At 33.4% G+C, this 23,197-nt stretch overlaps 4 protein-coding genes across 10 annotated transcripts; 2 read left to right on the top strand and 2 right to left on the bottom strand.

The window, feature by feature from the left end:
- The first annotated feature begins 521 nt into the window (after positions 1 to 521).
- On the top strand, positions 522 to 3,112 carry LOC107862247 (lichenase). The gene is made up of 3 exons (XM_016707754.2): positions 522 to 1,069; positions 1,493 to 1,763; positions 2,169 to 3,112. Exons 1-3 carry the CDS (start codon positions 982 to 984, stop codon positions 2,926 to 2,928), a joined length of 1,119 nt encoding a protein of 372 aa, XP_016563240.1. The 5' UTR covers positions 522 to 981; the 3' UTR covers positions 2,929 to 3,112.
- A 2,040-nt stretch (positions 3,113 to 5,152) lies between these two features.
- Positions 5,153 to 7,945, top strand: LOC107862246 (pentatricopeptide repeat-containing protein At3g47530). Its single transcript, XM_016707753.2, has one exon. It carries the CDS (start codon positions 5,279 to 5,281, stop codon positions 7,190 to 7,192), a length of 1,914 nt encoding a protein of 637 aa, XP_016563239.1. The 5' UTR covers positions 5,153 to 5,278; the 3' UTR covers positions 7,193 to 7,945.
- Positions 7,946 to 8,498: 553 nt separating this feature from the next.
- On the bottom strand, positions 8,499 to 13,063 carry LOC107862248 (malate dehydrogenase, chloroplastic). 7 transcript variants are annotated; one of them, XM_047409868.1, is made up of 4 exons: positions 12,810 to 13,001; positions 12,445 to 12,582; positions 11,638 to 11,773; positions 8,499 to 9,979 (listed from the first exon to the last, which is right to left on the bottom strand). In XM_047409868.1, the coding sequence occupies exon 4, from the start codon at positions 9,969 to 9,971 to the stop codon at positions 8,733 to 8,735; it is 1,239 nt and encodes a 412-aa protein (XP_047265824.1). In that variant the 5' UTR covers positions 9,972 to 9,979; positions 11,638 to 11,773; positions 12,445 to 12,582; positions 12,810 to 13,001; the 3' UTR covers positions 8,499 to 8,732. The 7 variants fall into 7 exon arrangements, with proteins under 7 accessions (XP_047265824.1, XP_047265825.1, XP_047265823.1 ...); XM_047409869.1 differs by lacking the exon at positions 11,638 to 11,773; XM_047409867.1 differs by lacking the exon at positions 12,445 to 12,582.
- Positions 13,064 to 20,239: 7,176 nt separating this feature from the next.
- On the bottom strand, positions 20,240 to 21,991 carry LOC107862250 (geranylgeranyl diphosphate reductase, chloroplastic). Its single transcript, XM_016707759.2, has one exon. The coding sequence runs from the start codon at positions 21,733 to 21,735 to the stop codon at positions 20,341 to 20,343; it is 1,395 nt and encodes a 464-aa protein (XP_016563245.1). The 5' UTR covers positions 21,736 to 21,991; the 3' UTR covers positions 20,240 to 20,340.
- Between the last annotated feature and the right edge of the window lie 1,206 nt (positions 21,992 to 23,197).

Genomic DNA, 23,197 nt, shown 5'->3' with positions numbered 1-23,197 from the left:
TTAAATACTTTTTAATCAAGTCTCCAACACCCCAAAAAATACTCTTAATAGCGAAATTAATTAACTTTTGACATGATATTCTTCGAACCAAATAAAAATACTTATAAGTAATTTAGATAGTTGTATGTGTTTGACTTACGGGCTGGCCCACAAATTACCCCAACCCACATTGCTCAAGCCCCACAGGCCATGGACTTATTCGGGTCGAAATAAAAAACCCTGTTCTTTAATGGGTTGCAAAAACTGAAACCCAACTCCATAAAATTATAGAACAGATCGAACCGATTCAACGCGCCTGACCCATATTAACGCTCTAAAAGAAATCAAATATCGCGGGATTAAATCATAATAAGATCCTAAAATAGGGACTAAAACAATTTTTTCCCTTTTATTTATCAACAAAACAAAGTTGACTTCCTTACCTGGCGGCTCTTAACTTTGTTGTTCTTTTTTCTTCGGTTCCGGCGGCTCTTAACTTCATTACCTTAATAAAAAATAGAGTTAAGTTGCATGCATTGACCACAATATAATATTTTCTCCGTTTTGTATTAGCTTATTTTCTTTCTAAGAATCTGTATTATAATTTATTGTTTATTTTATAAAATTAAAAAAAATATTAAGTATTAGGTTCTTTCAATACTATCACTCTCATTAATGACTAAGTAAAGTGTATAAGCTTAGAAGATACTATCTCTATCATTAATGACTAAATAAAATGTATAAGCTTAAAATATATTTTCAAAGCATAACTAATAACATAAGACTAATTTGATAAAATAAATTCCTAATAAATTTTTTTAATTAAAGGGTATGTCAAGTCCATACGAATTAACTAATATGAAACGGAAAGAGTACCTACAAAAAAACTTATAAATTAATCGTGTAATTTAATTAATCATTATTCAATTTTTCAAGTTATCGTTTCAGATTTGATATAAATAGCTTCATATCTTTAAGTTTCCATTAACAAGTCTTAGCTTCATGGCTTCCTCACATAAATTTACTATTCCTCAAATGGGCACTGCTATCATATTGCTAGGATTACTTGCTGCTAACATTGATATAGCAGGTATGCTATTCCCTCTCTACAAACTTTGCCTTAGAAAAATAGAAAAGTCTAAACTTTCTGGATTTTAGAAACAATAATAGTCTTATATTTTGTGTTTGCAAAATAAAAATGAATTTGATAGCTATTTACTTATTTTTTAAATTGAACTTGTGTTTATTTTTCAAATCAACTTGCATAACATTCATTTAATCATGGTTGTGTGCTAATTTTCGGGTAAAACTCGTGTTGTTTTTTCAATCAAGGGTATGTTTGGTACGACATATTTGGTGTTGGAAAAAAGTTATTTTCACACAAAAATGACTTCCCTCACTTATGGATTGAAAGTCATTTTCCTTCGTAATTATCACAATTTAATTTCCTACCTTCATTTCACTAATTCTATGATTAATTAATTTGTGACACTTTTCTATTGTTATGGAGCAGGGGGTCAATCAATAGGTGTTTGCTATGGAATGCTAGGGAACAACTTGCCACCAGCATCACAAGTTGTACAACTCTACAAGTCAAGAAACATAAGAAGAATGAGGCTTTATGATCCAAATCAAGCAGCTTTACAAGCTTTAAGAGGCTCCAACATTGAAGTTATGCTAGGAGTTCCCAATTCAGATCTTCAAAACATTGCTGCCAACCCTTCAAATGCAAATAGTTGGGTACAAAGGAATGTCAGAAATTTCTGGCCAGCTGTTAAATTTAGGTACTTGTTTACATCTGATCGAACAATTTGATCTTAATAATTAAAGTGAGAACAATTTGTGCATCCATTGATTCGGTGTAAACACCAAGTAAGGATAAGTTTTTATTGAAGGGTGGATCTGATGAAGTTATAGAGAGAATACTCTTTTATTTGCCATGATTAGTATAGATCATACCTTTGCCAAGATAACCTTTGAGGTACCTTAATTATATCTTCAACACTACGTGCTTCCCCTCATGTGAGGTACGATTCTCATTTTACATATTTCATAATGTGCCGGTAAGACTCAGATTCAGTATCTACGCCTCTTGTACTTTGGTGTTGACACGTGTGGAGGTATCATCTAAATGCTTAAACTGTTAGAGAGTGCACTTTTATTTACTGACTTATATATTTTTTCAACAGGTACATTGCTGTTGGAAATGAAGTCAGCCCTGTAACAGGCACATCTTCACTTACCCGATTTCTTCTTCCTGCCATGAGAAACATTCGTAATGCAATTTCTTCAGCTGGTTTGGGAAACAACATCAAAGTCTCAACTTCCATAGACATGACTTTGATTGGGAACTCTTTTCCACCATCACAGGGTTCATTTAGGAATGATGTTAGGTCGTTCATTGATCCGATTATTGTGTTTTTAAGGGGGATAAATTCGCCTTTGCTCGTTAACATTTACCCTTATTTTAGCTATGCTGGTAATCCGCGTGACATTTCTCTCTCCTATGCTCTTTTCACTGCACCTAATGTGGTGGTACAAGATGGTTCACTTGGATATAGGAACTTATTTGATGCAATGTTGGATTCTGTTTACGCTGCCTTGTCTCGAGCCGGAGGGGGCTCGATAGAGATTGTTGTGTCCGAGAGTGGCTGGCCATCTGCTGGGGCATTTGGAGCGACAACAAACAATGCAGCAACTTACTACAGGAACTTAATTCAGCATGTTAGAAGGGGTAGTCCAAGAAGGCCTAATAGAGCCATTGAGACCTATTTATTTGCCATGTTTGATGAGAATAACAAGAACCCTGAACTGGAGAAACATTTTGGAGTGTTTTTCCCCAACAAGCAGCCCAAATTTCCACTCAACTTTGGGTCTTCTGATAGATTTTTGGACATTTCTGCTGAAAATAATAATGCAACCTCAACTTCTCTCAAAAGTGACATCTGATAATTAAGACACTTTAAAATAACCATTGCATGTTCTCTATGCAATTGCCTTGTTCTGTTCTGAGACACTACCTGCTCTCTGTTGGTCCTCATGGATTGTTAACTAGAGACCAAGTGCACACATAACATAAATAACTGAGTGATGATTCTGAAATGATAAATGGAAGTAGTGATGTTTAAATTTTCTTTTCTTTGGTATGTTGTAGTCTGCCAAACTATGTTATTCTTCAAATATACCAATAGGCGTGCGTCTAATCCTCCAATAGAAGTGCATTTCTGAAGGATCTGGCATGAATGCGACAACATATTTGGAGAGTTCGAATAATGTAACCACCAGCAACCTTTGTGTATTAACTGCCAGCTTATATAAGATTATCTCCGTTAATCAGCTTTTGCAGCCGCAGCTACAATTTTAGCCAATATAAATCATTTTTGATTGTCCAGATTTACAAATCCACATTCAGAGTACTTAAAAGATGAAAGCAATAATTTACATGTACGTATATACATACACGCAACAAACATATCGTAAAGAGAAAAAAAAAAACGATGTACTCAGTCGTCAGGCATCATTGCTCAATTGTTTTAGGCGTTTTCTTGTCACGCCATGACTTCAACTAGTATACTAATATCAGATAAAATACTCATATTAATCGTGATTACTTATTTTACATATATGCAATGTCCAAGGTGGACAAATAAAAGTGATTTTTAGTATGTAACTCCCCCCCGCCCTAACTAATTTAGAGAAATTTTATCATGACATGAATATTTCATCATAATATCCTTATTAAATAATGTTTAACATTATACTTGAAATTAATTTAGAGAAAAATAATTAGTGTTAAAAGGTTAATTAGGAAAACAAAAGTTGTTCTTTCTTGATACGTCAGATATGACGGGTAAAATTTAAAATCTAATTAGAAAGTAAATGACAAATAACAAAGAAAATATTACTTTGGTGAAAGTACACCACAGTTACCTGTTAAATGTGTATATTAATACTCCCTTCCTCCGTACATTTTTATCTGTCTACTTTTTTATTTTGAAATGTTTGGCAAAATGACCTTCTAGACCCCTGTACTATGTCGGTTTTGTAAGTTGGACACTTCTACTTACATGTTTATCATTTGGACCTCTGAACCAACTAAAAATCAACATTTTAAATCCTTTTTTGGTGAGTGTAACACACTCTCTCCCACGTCAGCTGCCATGCCTGACACGTCTGCCACGTCATTTAAAAAATAATAAAAAGAAAATAAAAAAATATTACATTAAATTCCAAGTCATTTTTAAAATGCTACATAATTTAATTAAATAAGAAAAATTTATAAATTGTAGAAAAATTTGAATAATCATGTTTTTATTTTTGCTCACAAATTAAACATCAAATCCATTCCAAATAATTAAAATTCTTCTCCAACTAATTTAAATTTTTAACTATAAATTCATATATACAAACATAATAAAATTGATTTTTAAATTTGAATATTTTTAACAAATTCACAAAAAGTTTTTTTTTCAAGCGAAATTCACTAATTTTTTTCAATATTCACTATCACTCACTTTCAATTTAAATTTAAATTTTAATCCCCCAAAAAATAAAAAGATTTTAAATTTAAATTAAAAAAATGAAAAGAATTGAATTGAGAGGGAAAATTAAAATAAAAAATAAAAAGTGAACGTGTGTAGGGGGGGGGACTGGAAGAGTGTTGGGGTAGGGTGTGGGGGCTGGACGGGGATGGGGTGGAGGCGGGGAAGGGCTGGACGGGTGTTGGGGTGGGGTGGGGGACTGGGGGTTGGGTGAGACGGGGCTGGATGGGGTGTGGGGTTGGGACGAGCTGGGGTGGGGAGGGAAAAAATATTTTTATTTTTTTAAAATTTTTAAAAATATTTAAATTATTTTTAAAATTTTAAAACTATTTTTAAATTTAAAAAGATGGAGGGAAAGAAATGATCCTTTTTTATTTATTTTTTAAAATTTTAATATTTTTTTACTTTTTTAAATTATTTTAATGTTAAATTGACCCCAGACGAGTGACTACACTCTCTTTGTTCTAGTCACCATGATCTTGCCATATAGGCAAGGTCAATGATCAAAAAGTGCAAAATGTTGTTTTTTGATGGGTTCAAGGGTTCGGATAACAAATATGTAAGTAAAAGTGTTCAACTTATAAAATCGACATAATACAAGTGTCCAAAAAATAATTTTACCGAAATATTTTATAATATTTTTGTTTTGTTTTGAACAGCATACTATTTACTAGTTAGTACTACTAATGTAAATGTGCAGCAATTCAAAAAAAAAAAAAAAAAAAAAAAAACGCCACACTAATTTGACAAATTAGAGAATGAGAGTAATCTCTTCTCATCGTCTTTCTGTATCTACCTTCCGTTATCACTCCTCTCACGCGGCGGCGCGTGTAGATCACCACCCACAACCCATCTCCTTAACGACAAATTTCACCAGTCACTTGCACACCAAGAAAATAGCGAGAGCTGTAGTGGACCGGTCTGCCTTATTGCATACGGAGAAAGCCGAAGCTTTGATTTCGTTAATCAAATCAACTTCTACAAAGTCCCATTTGCTACAAATCCACGCCCATCTAATCCGCAACTCACTCTTTCAACATTCGATTTTTTTCTCACCTTTCTTATTTCGTATTGCTCTCCCGCCATTTCGTGATTTGAATTATGCTAAACGGGTATTTTCAAATTTTAGAAAACCCGATTATTTTCAGTATAATGTCATGATTAGAGCTTACGGAATGAGTGATTCGCCGGAAATTGGTTTTCAGTTTTATCAAGAAATGTTAAGGTTTGGTGTGAAACCGAATTCGCTAACGTCTTCGTTCGTTACGAGTTGTTGTATAAAGATTTGGTCTTTATTTGGTGGGCTACAGATTCATGCGCGAATTTTGAGAGATGGGCATCAATCCGATGGACGCTTACTGACTACATTGATGGGTTTTTATTCATCTAAAGAGAAATATAGCGATGCGTGCAAGTTGTTCGATGAAATGTGTAAACGAGATACAATAGCTTGGAATGTGTTGATTTCTTGCTACATGCGTGGCAAGCGAACTCGGGATACTTTGGGTGTATTTGATATGATGCGTAGCGCGAACGATTGCCAGCCGGATGAGGTTACTTGTTTGATGTTGCTTCAGGCTTGTGCGAATTTGAATGCGTTGGTGTTTGGTGAGGGAGTTCATAGATATTGTGAAGAACATGGATTTGACAAGGCAATGAATGTACGTAATGCACTTATAACTATGTACTCACGGTGTGGTTGTGTCGAAGATGCTTTTGAGGTGTTTAAAGGAATGGCTGAGAAAGATGTGGTGTCGTGGACTGCAATGATATCGGGGTTAGCTAGCAATGGTTATGGCAGAGATGCAATTGAAGCATTTCGGGAGATGCAAAGTGCTGGTGTTTCCCCTGATGATCAGACTTTCACTGGGGTTCTTTCTGCTTGCAGTCACTCTGGACTACTCGATGAGGGTAGGATGTTTTTCAATAGTATGAGCGAAGAGTTTGGGATTCCACCAAACATTCATCATTATGGGTGTGTGGTTGATCTAATGGGTCGTGCTGGTATGGTTAATGAAGCTTACAACCTTATAAATTCGATGAAGGTTAAACCAGACGCAACAATATGGAGGACTCTACTAGGAGCTTGTAGAATTCATCGCCAAGCTGACTTGGGAGAACAAGTCATTGAGCATTTAATTGAACTTAAGGCACAAGAAGCCGGTGATTATGTACTGCTGTTGAATATTTATTCATCGCTTGGTGATTGGGATAAGGTAATGAATGTGAGAAAAATGATGAAAGACAGGGGAATCCAAACCAACCCTGCGTGTAGTACTATTGAGTTCGGAGGGGAAATACATGAATTCGTTGCAAATGACTCTTCGCATTCAAGAAAGACTGAAATTTATGAGATGTTGGACGAGATCAATCAGCAACTGAGGATGGCAGGATACGTTGCTGAAATAGTGTCAGAGTTGCACAATGTGGGTGTTGAAGAGAAGCAGATTGCATTATCTTATCACAGTGAGAAATTGGCCATCGCTTTCGGGGTTCTATCATCTCCACCTGGCACGTCAATTAGAGTTGCAAAAGACCTCCGGATTTGTGTTGACTGCCATAACTTTGCAAAGATGTTATCAGCAGTCTATAATCGGGAAGTTGTTATTAGAGATCGGAACCGCTTCCATCATTTCAGAGAAGGTCGATGCTCGTGCAATGACTATTGGTAATTGTAAATTCTGGAGCAGAATGAAAGTAGCACTTATAAAGATTTTATCTTTTGAAAAGATGTTGACAATTATATTGCATGTGGTGGATAGAATCCAGACTTATGGTATCAGAGTCGCGTTAATGATGCATCAGAACTCTAACCGTCCAGGAAAGAGAGAAACCGATTGTTGCTGAATACAGCTTGAAGCTAGATTCAACTGGACTTATAGGCACAGAAAAAATCTGTACCATATGTCAAATAACAAGATGCGGTTGATTCTGCTATTACTTGGCCTCGCCAAAAAGGTTCATCTCTAAAAGCCTGGCTCGCAGATACGATATTCCAAGTTTCTTCCTCTTGACCTAATATTTACCAATTTCCGCTGCGTATGTACTGAACTGAACGGTTTTCAAGCTGGGAAAATTGTTGAATTTGCCAAGATGGATGACGGTGACTGCACAAGGACTCTGATCAAAGGGAGGCAAACTGGCATAGTGATTTGTAATTAAATCTCGAAGGTACTTTTATCGAAAGTCAAACTATGAATCAATTGGTTCTCGATGAAGGATGAAACTTGAGAAAAGTGATTTGTCTCAAGAAGTATGGAAAGCATTGACGAATGATGAGTGAACTCAAAAATTTTAGACTGGTCTTATCAGGACTCAAGAATATTATGCATCCGGAGCTCAAGGCTGGAGAAATATGATGTTTATGCTATCTTTATTGACAAAGCTTTGATGAAATTAGTATCATTCTAATTTATTTTCCCTCATTATTTTGTCTTCGTCTCACTCTTGTTACTCTTCTTCTTCATCCCCTCCCACCCGAGCTAAGCACACATCACACATTGAACTGTTTAACAGGGCACCTCCAGTATCCGCTTTCTCAGTATTCAATTCCTTCTATTAGTATCATAGACCCGAGCAAAGAGTTGGTTAATATCATATACTAGTCATTGTATAGAAGTTAAAAAGGCACGTCACTCTAATCAGAGAATTGTGATCATTCAAAATTGATGTCAGTTTGTTTGTTGGTGCCAGCAGGATGATCTTATTTTGTTACACATATTTTGTGCAACTAATATATTTGAAGAACAATACGATTTAATCAATCAAATATGCCTCGATACCAATCAATTATTTTCCAAAAAGTAATCGACCTCTTAAAGCACTATCCATTGAGGAGAAGAAGCCCTCTAGTGAAATTCACTGTCAGAAGACAAAAATTGGGGTAGAAAAGTGACGCTCAGATTATATATAGAAATTTCAGATAAAATGGAAGCACTTACTGCATTTTCATCACACAACCACGATGACACGCTCAGATTATATATAGAGAAAACTTGATTTAACAGTAAAAATGGAACATGACAGGAGTGCCTCAACGTCGTCGCTTAGAGTTTACATACCGCAAAAGGAGATGAAATCCTACAAAACTATTGTTTGTTTCTCCGTAAGAGAAGCACTTTTGATTCAACTGCAAAACTGGAATTTGTCGACATCATGAATTTTGATATATTAGTTTATTCCTGTCATCATTTCTGCAGCTTGTATAATAATCTAAGCAGCTACAGGTTCTTTCTGAACAAAACCTATACCCTTCTCAATGCTAGCCTTCAATTCTGGCTTTAAAGCATCCAGACCTTTCTGTTCATACTCGGTCAATCCTTGAAGGTCAGATGAAATCAAAGCCTCAACTCCGTCCTTTCCCAATTTAATCCTAGAAGCAAAGAATGGAAGCTCTGATAGGTCAGACTGCACAAAAGCACACTCGTAGACATCACTATCTCCATCAAGTGCACGGAGTGAGGACTCAACAAATCTTGCTGCTGCGTAAGCCATGGAAAGTGTAGCAGACCCTGCACCAGCCTTTGCCTCCACAACTTCTGTGCCAGCATTTTGAATCCTCACAGTTAGCTCCTGTACTTCTTCGTCAGTGAATGTAGTTGATGGTTTTGTCTTTGATAACAAAGGCAATATGGTAATACCAGCATGGCCGCCCACAACTGGGACATCCACGTCAATAAGCCTCAAATTTTTCTTCTGAGCTACAAATGTGTTTGCCCGGACAACATCTAGGGTTGTAACACCAAAAAGTTTTTTAGGATCATAAACACCCTTTCGCCTCAACACCTCTGCCGCAATCGGCACTGTGGAGTTGACTGGATTGCTAATGATGTGGAGAAATGCATCAGGGCAGTTATCAGCAACAGCCTCAACCAATGTTTTCACAATGTTTGCGTTAATGTTGAACAGGTCATCACGTGTCATACCAGGCTTTCTAGGAACACCAGCAGGTATGACCACCACATTTGCACCTTTCAAGCAGTTGGCCAATTCAGCGGCTCCCGTGAAATCGGAAACTTGGGAGGGAGTATTGCAGTGACTAAGATCAGCCGCAACTCCTTTGACATTAGCTATATCATAAAGGTTCAGCTCTGAAACTAATGGTGACATCTTCACCAAAAGAGCCAAAGGTTGCCCAATACCACCGCTGGCTCCAAGAATAGCAACTTTGTAAGATGCTTGAGGCTGAACAATATTACCATATTCCTTGTTTTCTTTTTGGGCCTTTGGAGTAAAAGATTGTTTAAGGACTGCAACACTTTCTTTCCCAAGAAAGGACGATTCTGCTTCACAGCTTACATTTGTCGCAGCCTTCAAACCACTGAAAGTCCTAAGGTTGTTTTTGGAGTTGAATTTCACACCAAAGGCTTTTGATTGTGATATTGAGCTCCCTTTGCAGCCCAGAGATGTGGTTGAGCCAACTGAGAGAGTAGTTGCTGCTGTTGCTGCCATTTCACACCCTGCAAAGCAGAAACATGATGTTGATTTCCTATCGATAATATTTTAGGACATTACATTTTACATCCGATGCATGAGGAAGAATCTTCCCTATCTGATACATAAAACATGTGACATTGCATGAATAAAGAATCAGTAATATGTACATGCCATTGGGTGCTTCATTCAATTTCTCAAAAATAGATAAACATATTTAAAAGGTGCACACCAAGTAAAATGAAATAGGCACCTCTTCCCTCTAAGAATCCAGGTTATAACTGTTTCCCACCAAATTATCACTTAAGGTATCTTAGTTCTAGTTTCTAAAATAATTCTTAAGTACTAACATTTTACTGTTTGGTAGCTGTATTATAACATTAAGTATCACGTAACCACTGCTCTCCTAACACTTCCTATTAACATCATTACCAAAATAATGCATGAAATTGACAGATGTGATTCACTTTCCAATTCTAGATATAGTAAATGTGCTAAAAATTATAGCCTTGTAAAAAGTAAAAGAAAGGAGAGTATTTTTGTTTTGTTTGTTTGTTTTTATAATCGAGAAATCACCGAGCACCAGTAGTGCAAAGTTTGAAACTATCTCTACTAAAATACCAGGATTTTGCCCTTGACAAAGTTCAAAGCCATGAGTTGCGTTTAACTCAGGTATCAAATACAACACTCTTGCCATTTAGTATTATACAAAAGCTCCGGGACCTTAAATTCGTAATAAGAACTATAAAACTGATGTCCCCCACCCCCCTCCTCCCACCCCCTAAATGACTGGTATAGCACGTCACTTGATTGCAAAAATGAAACAAGCAAATATTTGGTTTTGCTGTAAGAAAGAAAACACATGAACTAGCGAATGCATTTTTTGGGACTAGGGAACTGTAGATCAATAAGCAGCTTGAATAAAATAGGGGTGTGGATGCTTAAAAACAATAGAAAAGTTAAATAAAGTGGTTATTAAAATATGTCCAAATATTTATTGGATGAACAGTGTTGCCATGCTAAAAGGATTAGACTGCAACATGTGAAAGTGGGTTCAAAACATGTAAACTTCAGTCGTACCAAATGTTATATCCTTAGTCGGTGTTTCTACATGCAATTTGGATCTCAAATTTAAAGTTTTGATTCAAAATCAATATTGTTCATGACGATTGAACAAACTTCAACTTCAATTCGAAATTTTGATTTCAAATCCCAAATCCCACTAAATGCTAGGATTTCCAAATGTGTGAAATCAACTATATTAAAATTTAAAACTTAGTTTAAGTTTTGCAAAAAAGATTCAGAATTTCAAATTTTGCAATACAAAGACCCATGATCAGTCGATGTGAAGAGATTGTTCGTACTATGTAAGAGGATTATATTAATGTATAGCAAATTATACTAACGTGGACTTATTGGACAGCGGATCTCTGCAAATTTATTATTGATGCAAGTTTGTAATAGCATGTGATTGCAAGCATTTATTTATAAAAGAAACATACGATTTGTTAAGGCGGCGTCTAAGGATATTATTCTGATATCTTATTTATAAACAAAGGTTTGCTCATTTAGTAAGACTGCAAGAAATGGGAAAGATTTAATAGTTTTCACAAATTGTGGAGCTTTCATGCTATGCGAATAAATACCAATGATAAAAGAAACTGTTTTAATTTTAATAACTCACATCCATAAGTTGTTTAAAACACAGAAAAGGAAGACTGCAGACATATCTCTACGGCCACCTTGTCCCCGCTAAAATAGAGGACTCTGTAGCTCTACAAGTGGACAGAGGCATCTCTATCGTACACTAAGGCTCTGCTCTACTCTTCAGCAAACAAGGAGTCCAAATCAGTGATAAACAAATAGATATGGGAGAAAAAGAGACCCTGATTGCAAATGACACAGAAGGACGAAAAAGTATAATGATGCAAGGTATTCCATCACAAAAAGGCACATTAACCGGTTAAAAACCAAAATATTTTCCTGCCAATACTATCAATATTATTTTCAACCAACGAATTAAACCACATTGAATCTCACATGTGAGAAAACCGGTGAAGATAACTGTTGATTGTGCGAAAATAGACAATATTTGGAATAGAAGGAATAAAAAAGGTTAAAATCAGACTATAAAAAAGTGTATTACGAGAGTACAACACATGCAATGGGCGCAGAGTCGTATCCAGGATTTAACTTCTGTGGGTTCAATCTCTAAGGTTCTTAGCTTTTAATGTACTATTATTTTTCTAAATTTATAGTATTTATTCCAATTTCAATGAATTTGTACACATAAATTCTGCTCTGTATCAAAAGTACTGAGGATCCGCCCCTGAATTCAGGCACCTATAACTACAAGATCAGATCTTTGTTTCACTCTCTGTTTCTGCGAGCATGCTTATAAATTTCGTTAAATATAGCTGATTAAGTACGAAATTGTATATGACAATAATATCTCGTATGAAAAAAGCACAATAACTCCCTTAGCTATCACCTCCCGAGTTTATTACACATCAGGCATCAACTTCATCATAATTATCCTTTCATCATGTCGATAAGCAAACTCCAAGTTCGATTTCCAACTCAGAATCACATCCAATAAATAAGCATGGTTTTAACAGATCTAGAGTGGCTACAGACGAAAACACAGACATAAAAAGGCTGATTAATACTAGAACTACCGCATTGTATGGAACTCCAGAAACAAAATCAGTGTAGCAGAATGCAAAAAATCCACCAATTCCAGATCCATTGAAAAAAAAAAAAAAACACAGAAGAAAGAACAATTCTCAAGGAAAGAATACAGAATAGACGAAATTGAAGAGGCAAATCTAAAGAGCAAGGATGGAAATGAATTACCTTATGGAAAAATAGGGAGGGAGGGAGGGAAGCTGAAAAGTGAAATGGACGGGTCGGTAGAAATTAGGTAGGAAAATGAGAGGAAAGGAAAGAGAAATTTGGACGTTTTGTGGGCAGAAAGATATTAGCAGTAATAGGGAAGTGAATTAGAAGGGGGGCTTAAAAGGGGTAGGTTTTCATGTAAAGACAGGCAGAGTTGGTGTGTGTGCTAGTGGGCAAATGTACCAGTAGTTTTCATGAATTTAACTTTGTGTAATGTAATGCTACACTATCACATAAAATTTGATTTAGTATTCGTACGTTATTTAGTTTTATTTTTATTTTTTATATAAAATATTAAGTACTCTCATCATTTTATTTTATGTATTGTTTTTTTGATCAAATACGAAATTTAAAAAATAAATAATTACTTTGTAAAGTTTATAATACTATTTCTTAAAGTCAACTTAATGTTTTTCCTCCAATTCATTTTTGTTGTCCTCTTTTTAAAAAATATTTATTCCAATTTAGTTGTATGAAATTAAGAAGATTTTAACATGTTCTTTCAATAATATTTTTATCATTAAATGACTAAACAAGTTGTATATATTCAAATTTATATTTTCAAAGCATAATTAATAAGGCTAATTTGATAAAATAGATCCCTAATAAATATTTTTCTTAATGAATGTGTCAAGTTCAAAGGAGCTAACTAATATGAAACGAACAGAGTACATTTTAGCTATTTTTCTTGTCAAGTGGAATCCAACAAAAATAAAATAAAAATAATATCATTAAATATTTATTAAATAAAAAAATGATATTTATTTTGAAATGAATTTAAAAAAATAAATAACAACACATAAAATAAAATAAATAAAATAACATATAATAATAGATCAAATTTATTAAACAATATATAATATTTTATACTATAACAATACACAAAACTTAAACTCAATTTTCATATATGGCTCTCCGTCAAAAGGTGGAAGGCACCTTCTTCGATCACATCGAGTGATGACGTTCCATCTAAAATTCAACGGTGGGGCGCTAAAGACTATAGAGAATCATGCTTTTTTTATTCCCTTTTCTTTCTCGTGCGTTGCTTCTTTTACATCCTACACACCGTCCAAGTTAAAACTACCTTTTAGCTATTAGGACGTGGGCTTTCGTGCAGCAATTTAAAATTATTATTATTTGAAGAGAAAAAGACTTTTTTTTTTCCTCTCAATTTATCCTCCAAATTTATTTTAATACTTAAACTTAACTTCTATTTATTTATTCCCCTTAACATCTTTAAAGTATATTATTTTCACTCCTAAAACTGATGTGAAATTAAAAAAAAAAACGTTTTCTTCATTCCCCCACTACTATTTTTTCATCTTCTTCATACCTCTCCACCTCATTTTCCATTTTTTTCTTCCATCCTCACCCCACCCATCATAATTTTTACTCTCCAAACCCGCCACCACCAACCCCATTCTCCTTCAACCACCAATTTCTCCACCACCAGCTCCACCCTCTCCCCTCCAAACCCCTAATTTCTTCTCCTTCAATTATCAAATTCTTCACCCCACTTAAACCCCTTGACTTAAGATCATTAGAAAAGAATGAAATTGAATTTTTAAAATTAAAAGTTATCTTCGTGAATAAAATTGAAATTGAAGAAAAATTATTAGCGGCGGTGTTAATGATGATGGTGATGTTAATGGTGTGCATATATTTTTTGAGTTTGTTTTAATTATTTTTCGGTGAGTTTTGTCAGAATATTTCGAAATAAAGAATTTTGAATTGGAATGTGGTGATACTACTGCATTGTTGTTTCTTGAATTGGTGGTTTGATGAAGGGATCATAAAGGGCTTGTAATTATGTTTTAAAAATTCAATCTTGATTTTGTTTTTCATGTTTTTGTTGTATGGTATATTTTGAGCTATTTGTTTTGTTGGGTTTGCGTTAGAATCAAAAAAGGGTTTTAATTATGTTTTGAATTGATTCTGTTTGGTTTGCTTAATGGCTATTGATAATATGTTTAAGTTTGAAGAAGATAGAAAATGAAGGAGAGGGAAGAGATGGGGTGATTTGAAGAAGATAGAAAGGAGGAAGGGGCTACATTGCAGGGTAGGGGGCAAGCTGGGTGGGGGATTGTGAAAAAGAAAGAAAATGGGGGTGGGGTGTTTTTTTATTTAATATTTATATAAAAATAAAGTATGGGGGATTAATTTTTTTAAAAAAAACAAAATCATCTTCTTACGTGGCATTGACGTAGCGTTGATGTGTAGACGAGTGTAACACACTTTCCATTGTGAGAGTGGTATTCAGTTTTGAGGAGCGAAAATAATACAATCTAAAGATGTTAAGGGGGTAAATAAACAAAAGTTAAGTTTAAGTGTTAAAGTGAGTTTGGAGGATAAGTTCAAGGGAGAAAAGATGTCTTTTCTCTTAGTTAAACATTCAATTCGAGAAAATGAGATAAAATTTTAAAGATTCGAAAAAAATAAGATATTAAGTAATTATTTTATTTTTTTTAAATACAAAATTTAACTCATAAATTTATATTTTATTAAAAATTTATTATTTTAATTTATTTATTTTTAAAATCATGCTCGATGTAAATACATTGTCCATATCGTCTGAAGAATTATATTAAAGAATAACCAGTTACTATAATTATAGATAATGAATCTTTATAAATTATGCGTACTTGAACGTTTGTAATTGCAAAAAATTGTATTTGTAAAAAAAAACATGAAAATGTGCAATTTGTCCATGTAGTATTTCATTATTGCAACATTCTATTTATAAATTATGATTTATTCATTTGATAGTAGTATTTTTTACAGGAATGGAGAAAATTTAATTATTTTCACAATTTATGTTAAAAAACTCAAATTGCATGTTCATACAAAACTTTAACTTCACGTAATGATTTCAAGTCACATATCCAGAACATACTCTGAGAACATCTCTCTCCCTTCAAGTAAACATGATATGATATACATTGCCTATCATATAAAAATTAAGACTTTTAGGACTCGTTTGGTAGAGTGTATAAGATAATATTGAATATGTTATATTATTAATACTGGGATTAGTTGTGTAGGGATTGATAATACTGGGATTAGTAATATTGAAATTATATTTTATGCAGTGTTTGGTTTGATGCATTGAAAGTAATATGTATTGTTATATTTTAAAAAGAATATTGTTTGTTTACAAAAATATCCTCAACATATTATAATTTTGTGTATTTTTTTTAATTCTTTTTTTAGAATAAAAAAAGTTAACAATATAACTAATTATTTACTTTAGAATTTTAAGATTTAATCATTCACTTACAAAAATTATTATTTTTTATTATCTTTTCTTTGTTTGTTCATTATTTGCTTGTTGTTCCCACTTTGTGTTATTTTTAAGTTGGGGAAATACGTATAACTTTTGGATGAGACAACAAAATCATTATTAAAATAAAATTGTATTCTACAGTGTGTTAAAACTAAGTAGAAAAATTATTTTAATCTATGAATATCCTATTTACAAAATTAAAGTTTGTATGCAATTTGTTTTCGGATTTTGACCACTAAATATTTTTTTGAGTTAATGGAGTAGTTTTTTATAACTAAAATTATTTGGAGGGATATTATTATTTTGATAAATTGAAAAGAAGTAACTCATATTGAATAAATTGAAAAAGATTTAGAAAAAAATTTAAAAAAATTGAGGACATTTTTGTAAATAATAATAAAATTTGTAAACTAATTTATTTGAATAAATTTATTAGTAAAAATATAAAAAATAAAATTTAAAAAATAAAAAAATGTTTAAAAGAATTTGAGGGATATTCTTGTCCTTACACATGCTAATCTCATGGTATTAAAACCCATGTATTACTAATACCATCATATGTGATGTATTAGTAATACACCCTATAATACATTGGTCCAAAATCCTACCAAACATAGTATTAATTAGCACCACACTTAATACATAAACTATTTCTCCTAATACGGCCTACCAAACGACCCCTTAGGATTATGATTATTGTTTATAGTATTTGATATGCTATATTGTATGTCCTTTTAAAAATTTTGATAATCGACTCGTATTCGATATTTTTAAAAGAATACCAAATATCACAACGAAGTACATAATTACATATACAATTCATATATATTGCTATGATTAATTAAATATATAAAATAGTGTTAAGAGTAAAACCTAGATATTTAGACGTTTTGAAGTTTAACTACTCCAGCTTGATTGAATTATTTTTGTGTGTGTAATTGATTAACGGAGGGGATCATTATATACTTATACTTTCTTTTACATACCTTTATATGTGTAATGTGTTAATATGATATAATCGAGATGTTTAAATAAGTCAAAATTCTCTATAAAATAGCATATGTATGTTGAAGTCAAACAAAACTGTGATTATCGATTTACTATACTATTAAATATTAAAATTAAATTTTAAAATATTAAACTATGCCGTATTTAATTTGATATGATAATAAGATAATATTACTCTTCCCATTTCAATGTCGTACCGTATCTTAAGGTGCATACTTCTACTCCTTGCTATCACTCCCCCTTTTCAAAGAAATGCGATAAATTTTTATTTTTGAAGATACTTTATCCTTACACTTTTGGATTTTCTTAATATCAAATATTTATAATTAAAGCTAATTTTTTTAATACCATACATATCGTACTATGATCACCTCTACTCCTTTCGATCACTCTCCTCTTTCAAAAAAGCAGTAAATTCCTCATATTGTCACTCAACTTAGAAAAATATTCCAATAAAGTCATTTATTTTTTTTTTGTTCTAATAATATCATCGAACTTTATGTATTTTTTTTTAAAAATCAATAATTGCTAAAAGTGTCTCAAAAGATGAGAGAAAAATGATCAAAAAAGTCCCTTAAGTTTGAACGTTGAATTTAAATGATCCTTATTAGTTAACAATACGAAATATCAATAACCTTTCAACTATAAAACTTATTGAGTACAATCTCCTTTCAACTTCTAACTGCGATATTAAATCTAACGATGTCCACCAAAAATTACAATTAAAATTGTTAGAAATAAGTTTATATATACAACATTTATTTGGAAACTTAGGAGTTCAATAATAAAATAATATTCTATATTTATTCATTTTAGGATTAATCTTTATTTTTGATAAAATAGTTCAAGTTAGTTGTTAGTTGCTTCTATTCCAAATTATTATCGAAAAAATTACAATTCATAAAGAAGATGATGAATTCCTGCAAATAAAAAAAAATAGGGTCTCTACCTAGTAGAAGAACCATATATAAATATTTTAAAGGATTTTTATTTGAAAAAATAATGCATATTAACGAATACCACGACAATAACATCAATCACTCACTATCAAATAAAATTAGGTGATTTTATATAACCATTTCGTAACTTAAAAATGTTTTAAGGTTTAAATATTATTTTTATCAATCTTGTGATATTATTTCAGAGAAAATTATATCGTCTCGTCAACTTGGCTGTAAAAACTGAATACATTTACCAATTTGGACAATAAATGTACTTCTTATTTATTTCATTTAAAATATAACTACCTATTTTAAGCTCTAATTTAACATTCTTTGTCATTTTAATTCATTTTTAATATTATGATTTGTGTCATTTTAAATTATATTATGCACTTATTGATAAAATATATTAAAACTAATTTAAGAAGTTAAAAAATAAAAATAATTGGAGGCCTATTAATATTTCATGTAAAAAATAAGAACTATTTAAATTCAAATTTCAAACTTGATGGACTATTTTGGTCATTTTTTGAGTCACTTTTAACAATTATTAATTTATAAGTAAAATGCACAAACTTGAATGATATTACTAGAATAAAAAAAAAAAGATAAATGACTTTAGTAGGATATTTTGCTAAGTTGAGTGACAATATAAGGAATTGACTAAGTGTGATAATTTTTTATTTTTGAAGATAGTTTAACCTTAAACTTTTCGATCTTCTTAACATCAAACATTTTAAAATTTTTCACTTCTTATTTGATAATTTTTATGATACACTTTTTTTAAGTATATCTAAAAAATGTTATCTTTTATATTTAAAATTAATTTATCATTACAATTCTATTTAATGAGACGACTTGTACTCACAAAAAAATTTAAAATTTGCTTTAGATAATAAATTTTAAAGCTATTAATTTCTCTATGAACAGTTGTGTTATGTTAAACGATGATATACTTTCTTTTAAAATTGGGTCCGGTCAAATATCTTACGTGAAATGTATAGACAGAAAACTATTGTTGCAATGCTTAAGATTTTCGAAATTCAAATTTAGTTGTTACCAATTGAAGTAACTTAATTAATAACCATAAATACTCACTTAACTAAATAAAGTCGTAGCTACATTTCAGAGTTGGCCCCTAATCAATAGTGTTAGGCTTGTGTTACGGTTTGGTCCACAAAAACCAAACATTGAAAAAATGGACTGAACTAGGTTCCAATTTTCTTCTCTAGACTCCAACTGTGAGGCCCAATTTTCTTCTCTACAACCCAATCTAAGGCCTCAAGTCAGGGGCGGAGTCTGCATATACTTCATCAAAAAATTACACTATTTATACATGATTAAATTACTTTTATTTAAGTATAGTAGATGTTGAATTCCTTACGCTAGTTGTATATGCACTTTTGAACCCTCTTGGCTCTCCCTGTAACTCAAGAGTCATTTGGTAAGAGAGATTCAACAATGCTCATATTAGATTATCTATATAGTACTATCATTTTCTACTGGATAAAATGTTCAGTAACAGTAAATATGGAACTATTATTATAGAGATTAAAATATTTAAAGACAAAACAATCTTTAAAATGGTAAGCTCTACATAACAATTCATGTACAGTAATTCTTACATAAGTATTATTGTTGGTATACCAATCTATTTGTTATTGTTCAGAACATACTTAAGAGGCAATCATCTTTCCATAGTCACGAATAGCTAATAGCATGTGAACCAAAAGACTTCTCGGATTCAATATACCAAAGGTCATTTGCTTTGATGCATAAAAAATCAATGTAAAGCTTTTGCTTTCAATATACCGAAGGTCAATATACTGAAGACCATTTGTTTTGAAGCATACTAAAGGTCAGCTGCTTTGGCTTTCAACAAAATGTAAAATCACAAACAGTTCACAACCCTTTGAAGATTAAAATAAAGTAATCTCTTTATAAAAGTGTTTTGTTTCCAGTATAAAAGCATAGTCATACATAACTACAATCTCATTTGTTACTACTTGTCCAAGCTTTACACTGTTTAGTTTAGTCCATAAAAGTCAACTTCCAACATTGCTTTACTCGAGCCGGTTTCCTTCAAATTGACAGGAATGCTTATTGCTAGTACATAACGTAACAAGAACTATTAAGCTAAACTCATCAATAAAAACTTCAACAAGTAACATGAAATCCGATTAAAGACATAATAAATACTTGAATTACAAATCAAGTTTAGAAAATATTAGTAGTATGAAATTAAATTCATCCTCTCTTATACACTGAGCTTGTCCATTTCCCTTCTTAGTGCATTAGCCCTCACCAAACTTCCAATAGTATTCACAGCAAGCTTCAAGTCTTCAATGGGGTTCCCTGGTGCCACTTTCTTGTACAAATAGCTATCAAATGTCATCTTCTGCACATACTCATCTGCGCACATCTCTACAAAAGCTTCCCTCGCCGGATTCGACCTGTAAAATACCTTCTGCAATATATCAAGAACCTTGTATGTTGGCCAATATGTCTTGTCCCATTTCTCCAAGTACTTCCTCAGATCACTCTCATCAATCATTCTCTTCCCATTTTCTGATCCTTCAACAATTGCTTCCGCACACATACGTCCGCTCTTCGCAGCGAAGTAGATACCTTCGCCGGAGCATTTGGTTACGTACCCTGCTGCATCTCCGACTAAGGCAACTCTGTCTTGCAATCTTTTTGGCCTTGGGTGTTCGGGAATTGGGTGAGCTTCAACACGGATGATTTTCCCACCGGTGATTTTCGAATCGGCTCGGAGCCTTGTTGCTAGCTGGAACTTCTTAATGTCAGCTTTGTGAGTAACTGTGCCGGTGCCAACGGCAACATGGTCACATTTGGGGAAAACCCAACCGTAAAAATCAGGGGAAACGTCATCTCCGACGTACATTTCAGCTAGATTCTCGTAATACTTCATCTTATCGTGCGAAATTTTGATACGTTCTTGGAATGCGATGGCGTACTCGTAGTCACCTGCGTTTATGGATTTCGCCACACGGGAATTTGCGCCGTCAGCACCGATAACGGCGTCAACTTCGAGAGTACGTTTCTCGCCGGCGCCGTTAGTTTTGGAATCGTACGATGTGTAGTGAAGAACGTAAGGTGCATTCGCGGCTTTCGGCATGTCCATTTTGAGAAACAAGCCATTGAGAACGGCAGCTCCGGCGTCGGCAGCACGGCCACGGAGGTAAGCATCGAGTACTTCGCGGCGCACCATACCGATATACTCGTGAGGCTTTAATGTCTGTCCGATATCTACAGCAACGTTGGATGGAGAAATCATCTTCATCTTGGTAACTTTTCTGTCGATGATATCAAGAGGAAGATCGAATTCCCCCACCATACAAAGCGGAATAGCACCACCGCAGGGTTTGCAGTTATCCATTTTACGCTCTATTAAGAACGTTTCAATTCCGCCTTTAGCGAGTGTTTCAGCGGCGGCGCCACCAGCAGGACCACCGCCAACCACCGCAACACGGAGGTTGCGGCCGGTGACTCTTGGGCTGGATTTTGAAGCATTGATACGTAACCTACGGTGGGGTTGGCCGGAAAGGAGGGGTTTAGAGAGAGTAATGGTGTTGTTTTCCGGCGAGGATTGACGGAGACCGGTGAAGGTTTTGATAGCAATGGAAGCCATTGTATTTTAGTGGTGTGTGAAAATGGAGTGGGGAAAGTGTGGAGATTTTATGAAATTTTTTATGATATGGTTAGGGATATTAAATGGATGAGTGCCGCTGATGAAAATGGATGGAGGGCTAAGATTGGATTTGGATAATGGGAGAGATTCTTCATTTGTTGTTTGTTTTATCGTCGTATGGGTCTTTAAATTTGCCCAACTTTGCATGGTGTCCAAGTGGTTCACATTCTGCCACGTAAGTGTAATGTTAGATTGTGGCTCAGTATGCTCGGATATACCAAAGCGGTCCATTAATTGTTCATCCAAATAGTATCTCTTTGAAGGTACGTGCTTGGGCAAATTTTGAAGAAATAAATCTCAATTGTGTGCTACAATTTTAATGCAGACTATGCTGGACAGTAAAATTTTAATTTGAAGTACTGAATTCGTTGTTGTATATAAGTTTATTTAAACATTTGAATCAAATAAGTAGTAACCGTTTGCTTTTGCTGTTACTAGAGGTGTTGAGCTTCCAATTTCATTTATCATTGTGGCGGAGCCAGACTTTTGATTAAGGATATTCATATTTTTTTTTTGGCAAAAAACTGTTTAAAAAAAAAAAAGAAACTAAAGCATTGCTACACCTGTCAAGGTTCAAACCCGAGTTGTTGATGCGGAATGCACACTCTTGACCACTGAATTATGCTTCTCTAACTTGTCAAAGGTGTAAAATAACAAGTATATAACCATAAATATCTATATTTAACCTATATACTAAAAAGAAAATTCCAACGAAGGATGTTTATTTGATCACCTTCGTTGGCTGTGGCTCCGCCACTGTTCATCACAGCTATCTTTCTACAGGATATAAGGGTCAGACAACAATAATCACCTTAAGCTATTCATATGACTAGTAGCCTTCACAGATAGAACACACTGACAGAGTTATTAAAGGCGCTCTACCACTGCGCAAATACTCTAATTATGTACCCAGTGAGATCAACAGAAACTTAGTTCAAATAAACCAACATGTGTTTCAAGAAAATAGTACTACTATTTGCTTAGCCCAAGTCTTGATCAACATTCATTATTGTTACAGTTTTCATTAAAATAGCAAGCTGGGCCTTACGCTAATATTGTTTGGATCACCAATGAGTCTATCCATCGAGTTTGTTGCAACACTTGCCTATTTCAAGATAGTTGGTTTGCACCTTTAGGGGTCGATTGGTGCGAGTTACTAGAGTAAATAATTTCAGGATAAAATAATAATTTCGGAATAAAAATTTTAATACATTTTTATGTTGTTAATATTTGAGATAACTTATTCCGTAACTAATAAATAGTACTAAGATAAGTTATCTCCACATTTGGTGGATAACAATCCCATCATAATTTATATACTTGGGATAAAACTATAAAATGACTAGATTATCCCCAAACCCATTACAAATACATTTCTCCAATCTTCTTCATCTCCTCTCAG

This window comes from Capsicum annuum, chromosome 3, assembly GCF_002878395.1.
Source record: "Capsicum annuum cultivar UCD-10X-F1 chromosome 3, UCD10Xv1.1, whole genome shotgun sequence".
NCBI lineage: Eukaryota > Viridiplantae > Streptophyta > Magnoliopsida > Solanales > Solanaceae > Capsicum > Capsicum annuum.
This window is presented reverse-complemented; position numbering and strand designations above follow the sequence as displayed.

Coding starts and splice junctions, on each gene's coding strand:
- LOC107862247 (XM_016707754.2), top strand. CDS start 982: ATGGCTTCCTCACATAAATTTACTATTCCTCAAATGGGCACTGCTATC. Junction 1,070..1,492: donor TGCTAACATTGATATAGCAG/GTATGCTATTCC, acceptor GTTATGGAGCAG/GGGGTCAATCAATAGGTGTT. Junction 1,764..2,168: donor TGGCCAGCTGTTAAATTTAG/GTACTTGTTTAC, acceptor TTTTTTCAACAG/GTACATTGCTGTTGGAAATG.
- LOC107862246 (XM_016707753.2), top strand. CDS start 5,279: ATGAGAGTAATCTCTTCTCATCGTCTTTCTGTATCTACCTTCCGTTAT.
- LOC107862248 (XM_016707755.2), bottom strand. CDS start 9,971: ATGGCAGCAACAGCAGCAACTACTCTCTCAGTTGGCTCAACCACATCT.
- LOC107862250 (XM_016707759.2), bottom strand. CDS start 21,735: ATGGCTTCCATTGCTATCAAAACCTTCACCGGTCTCCGTCAATCCTCG.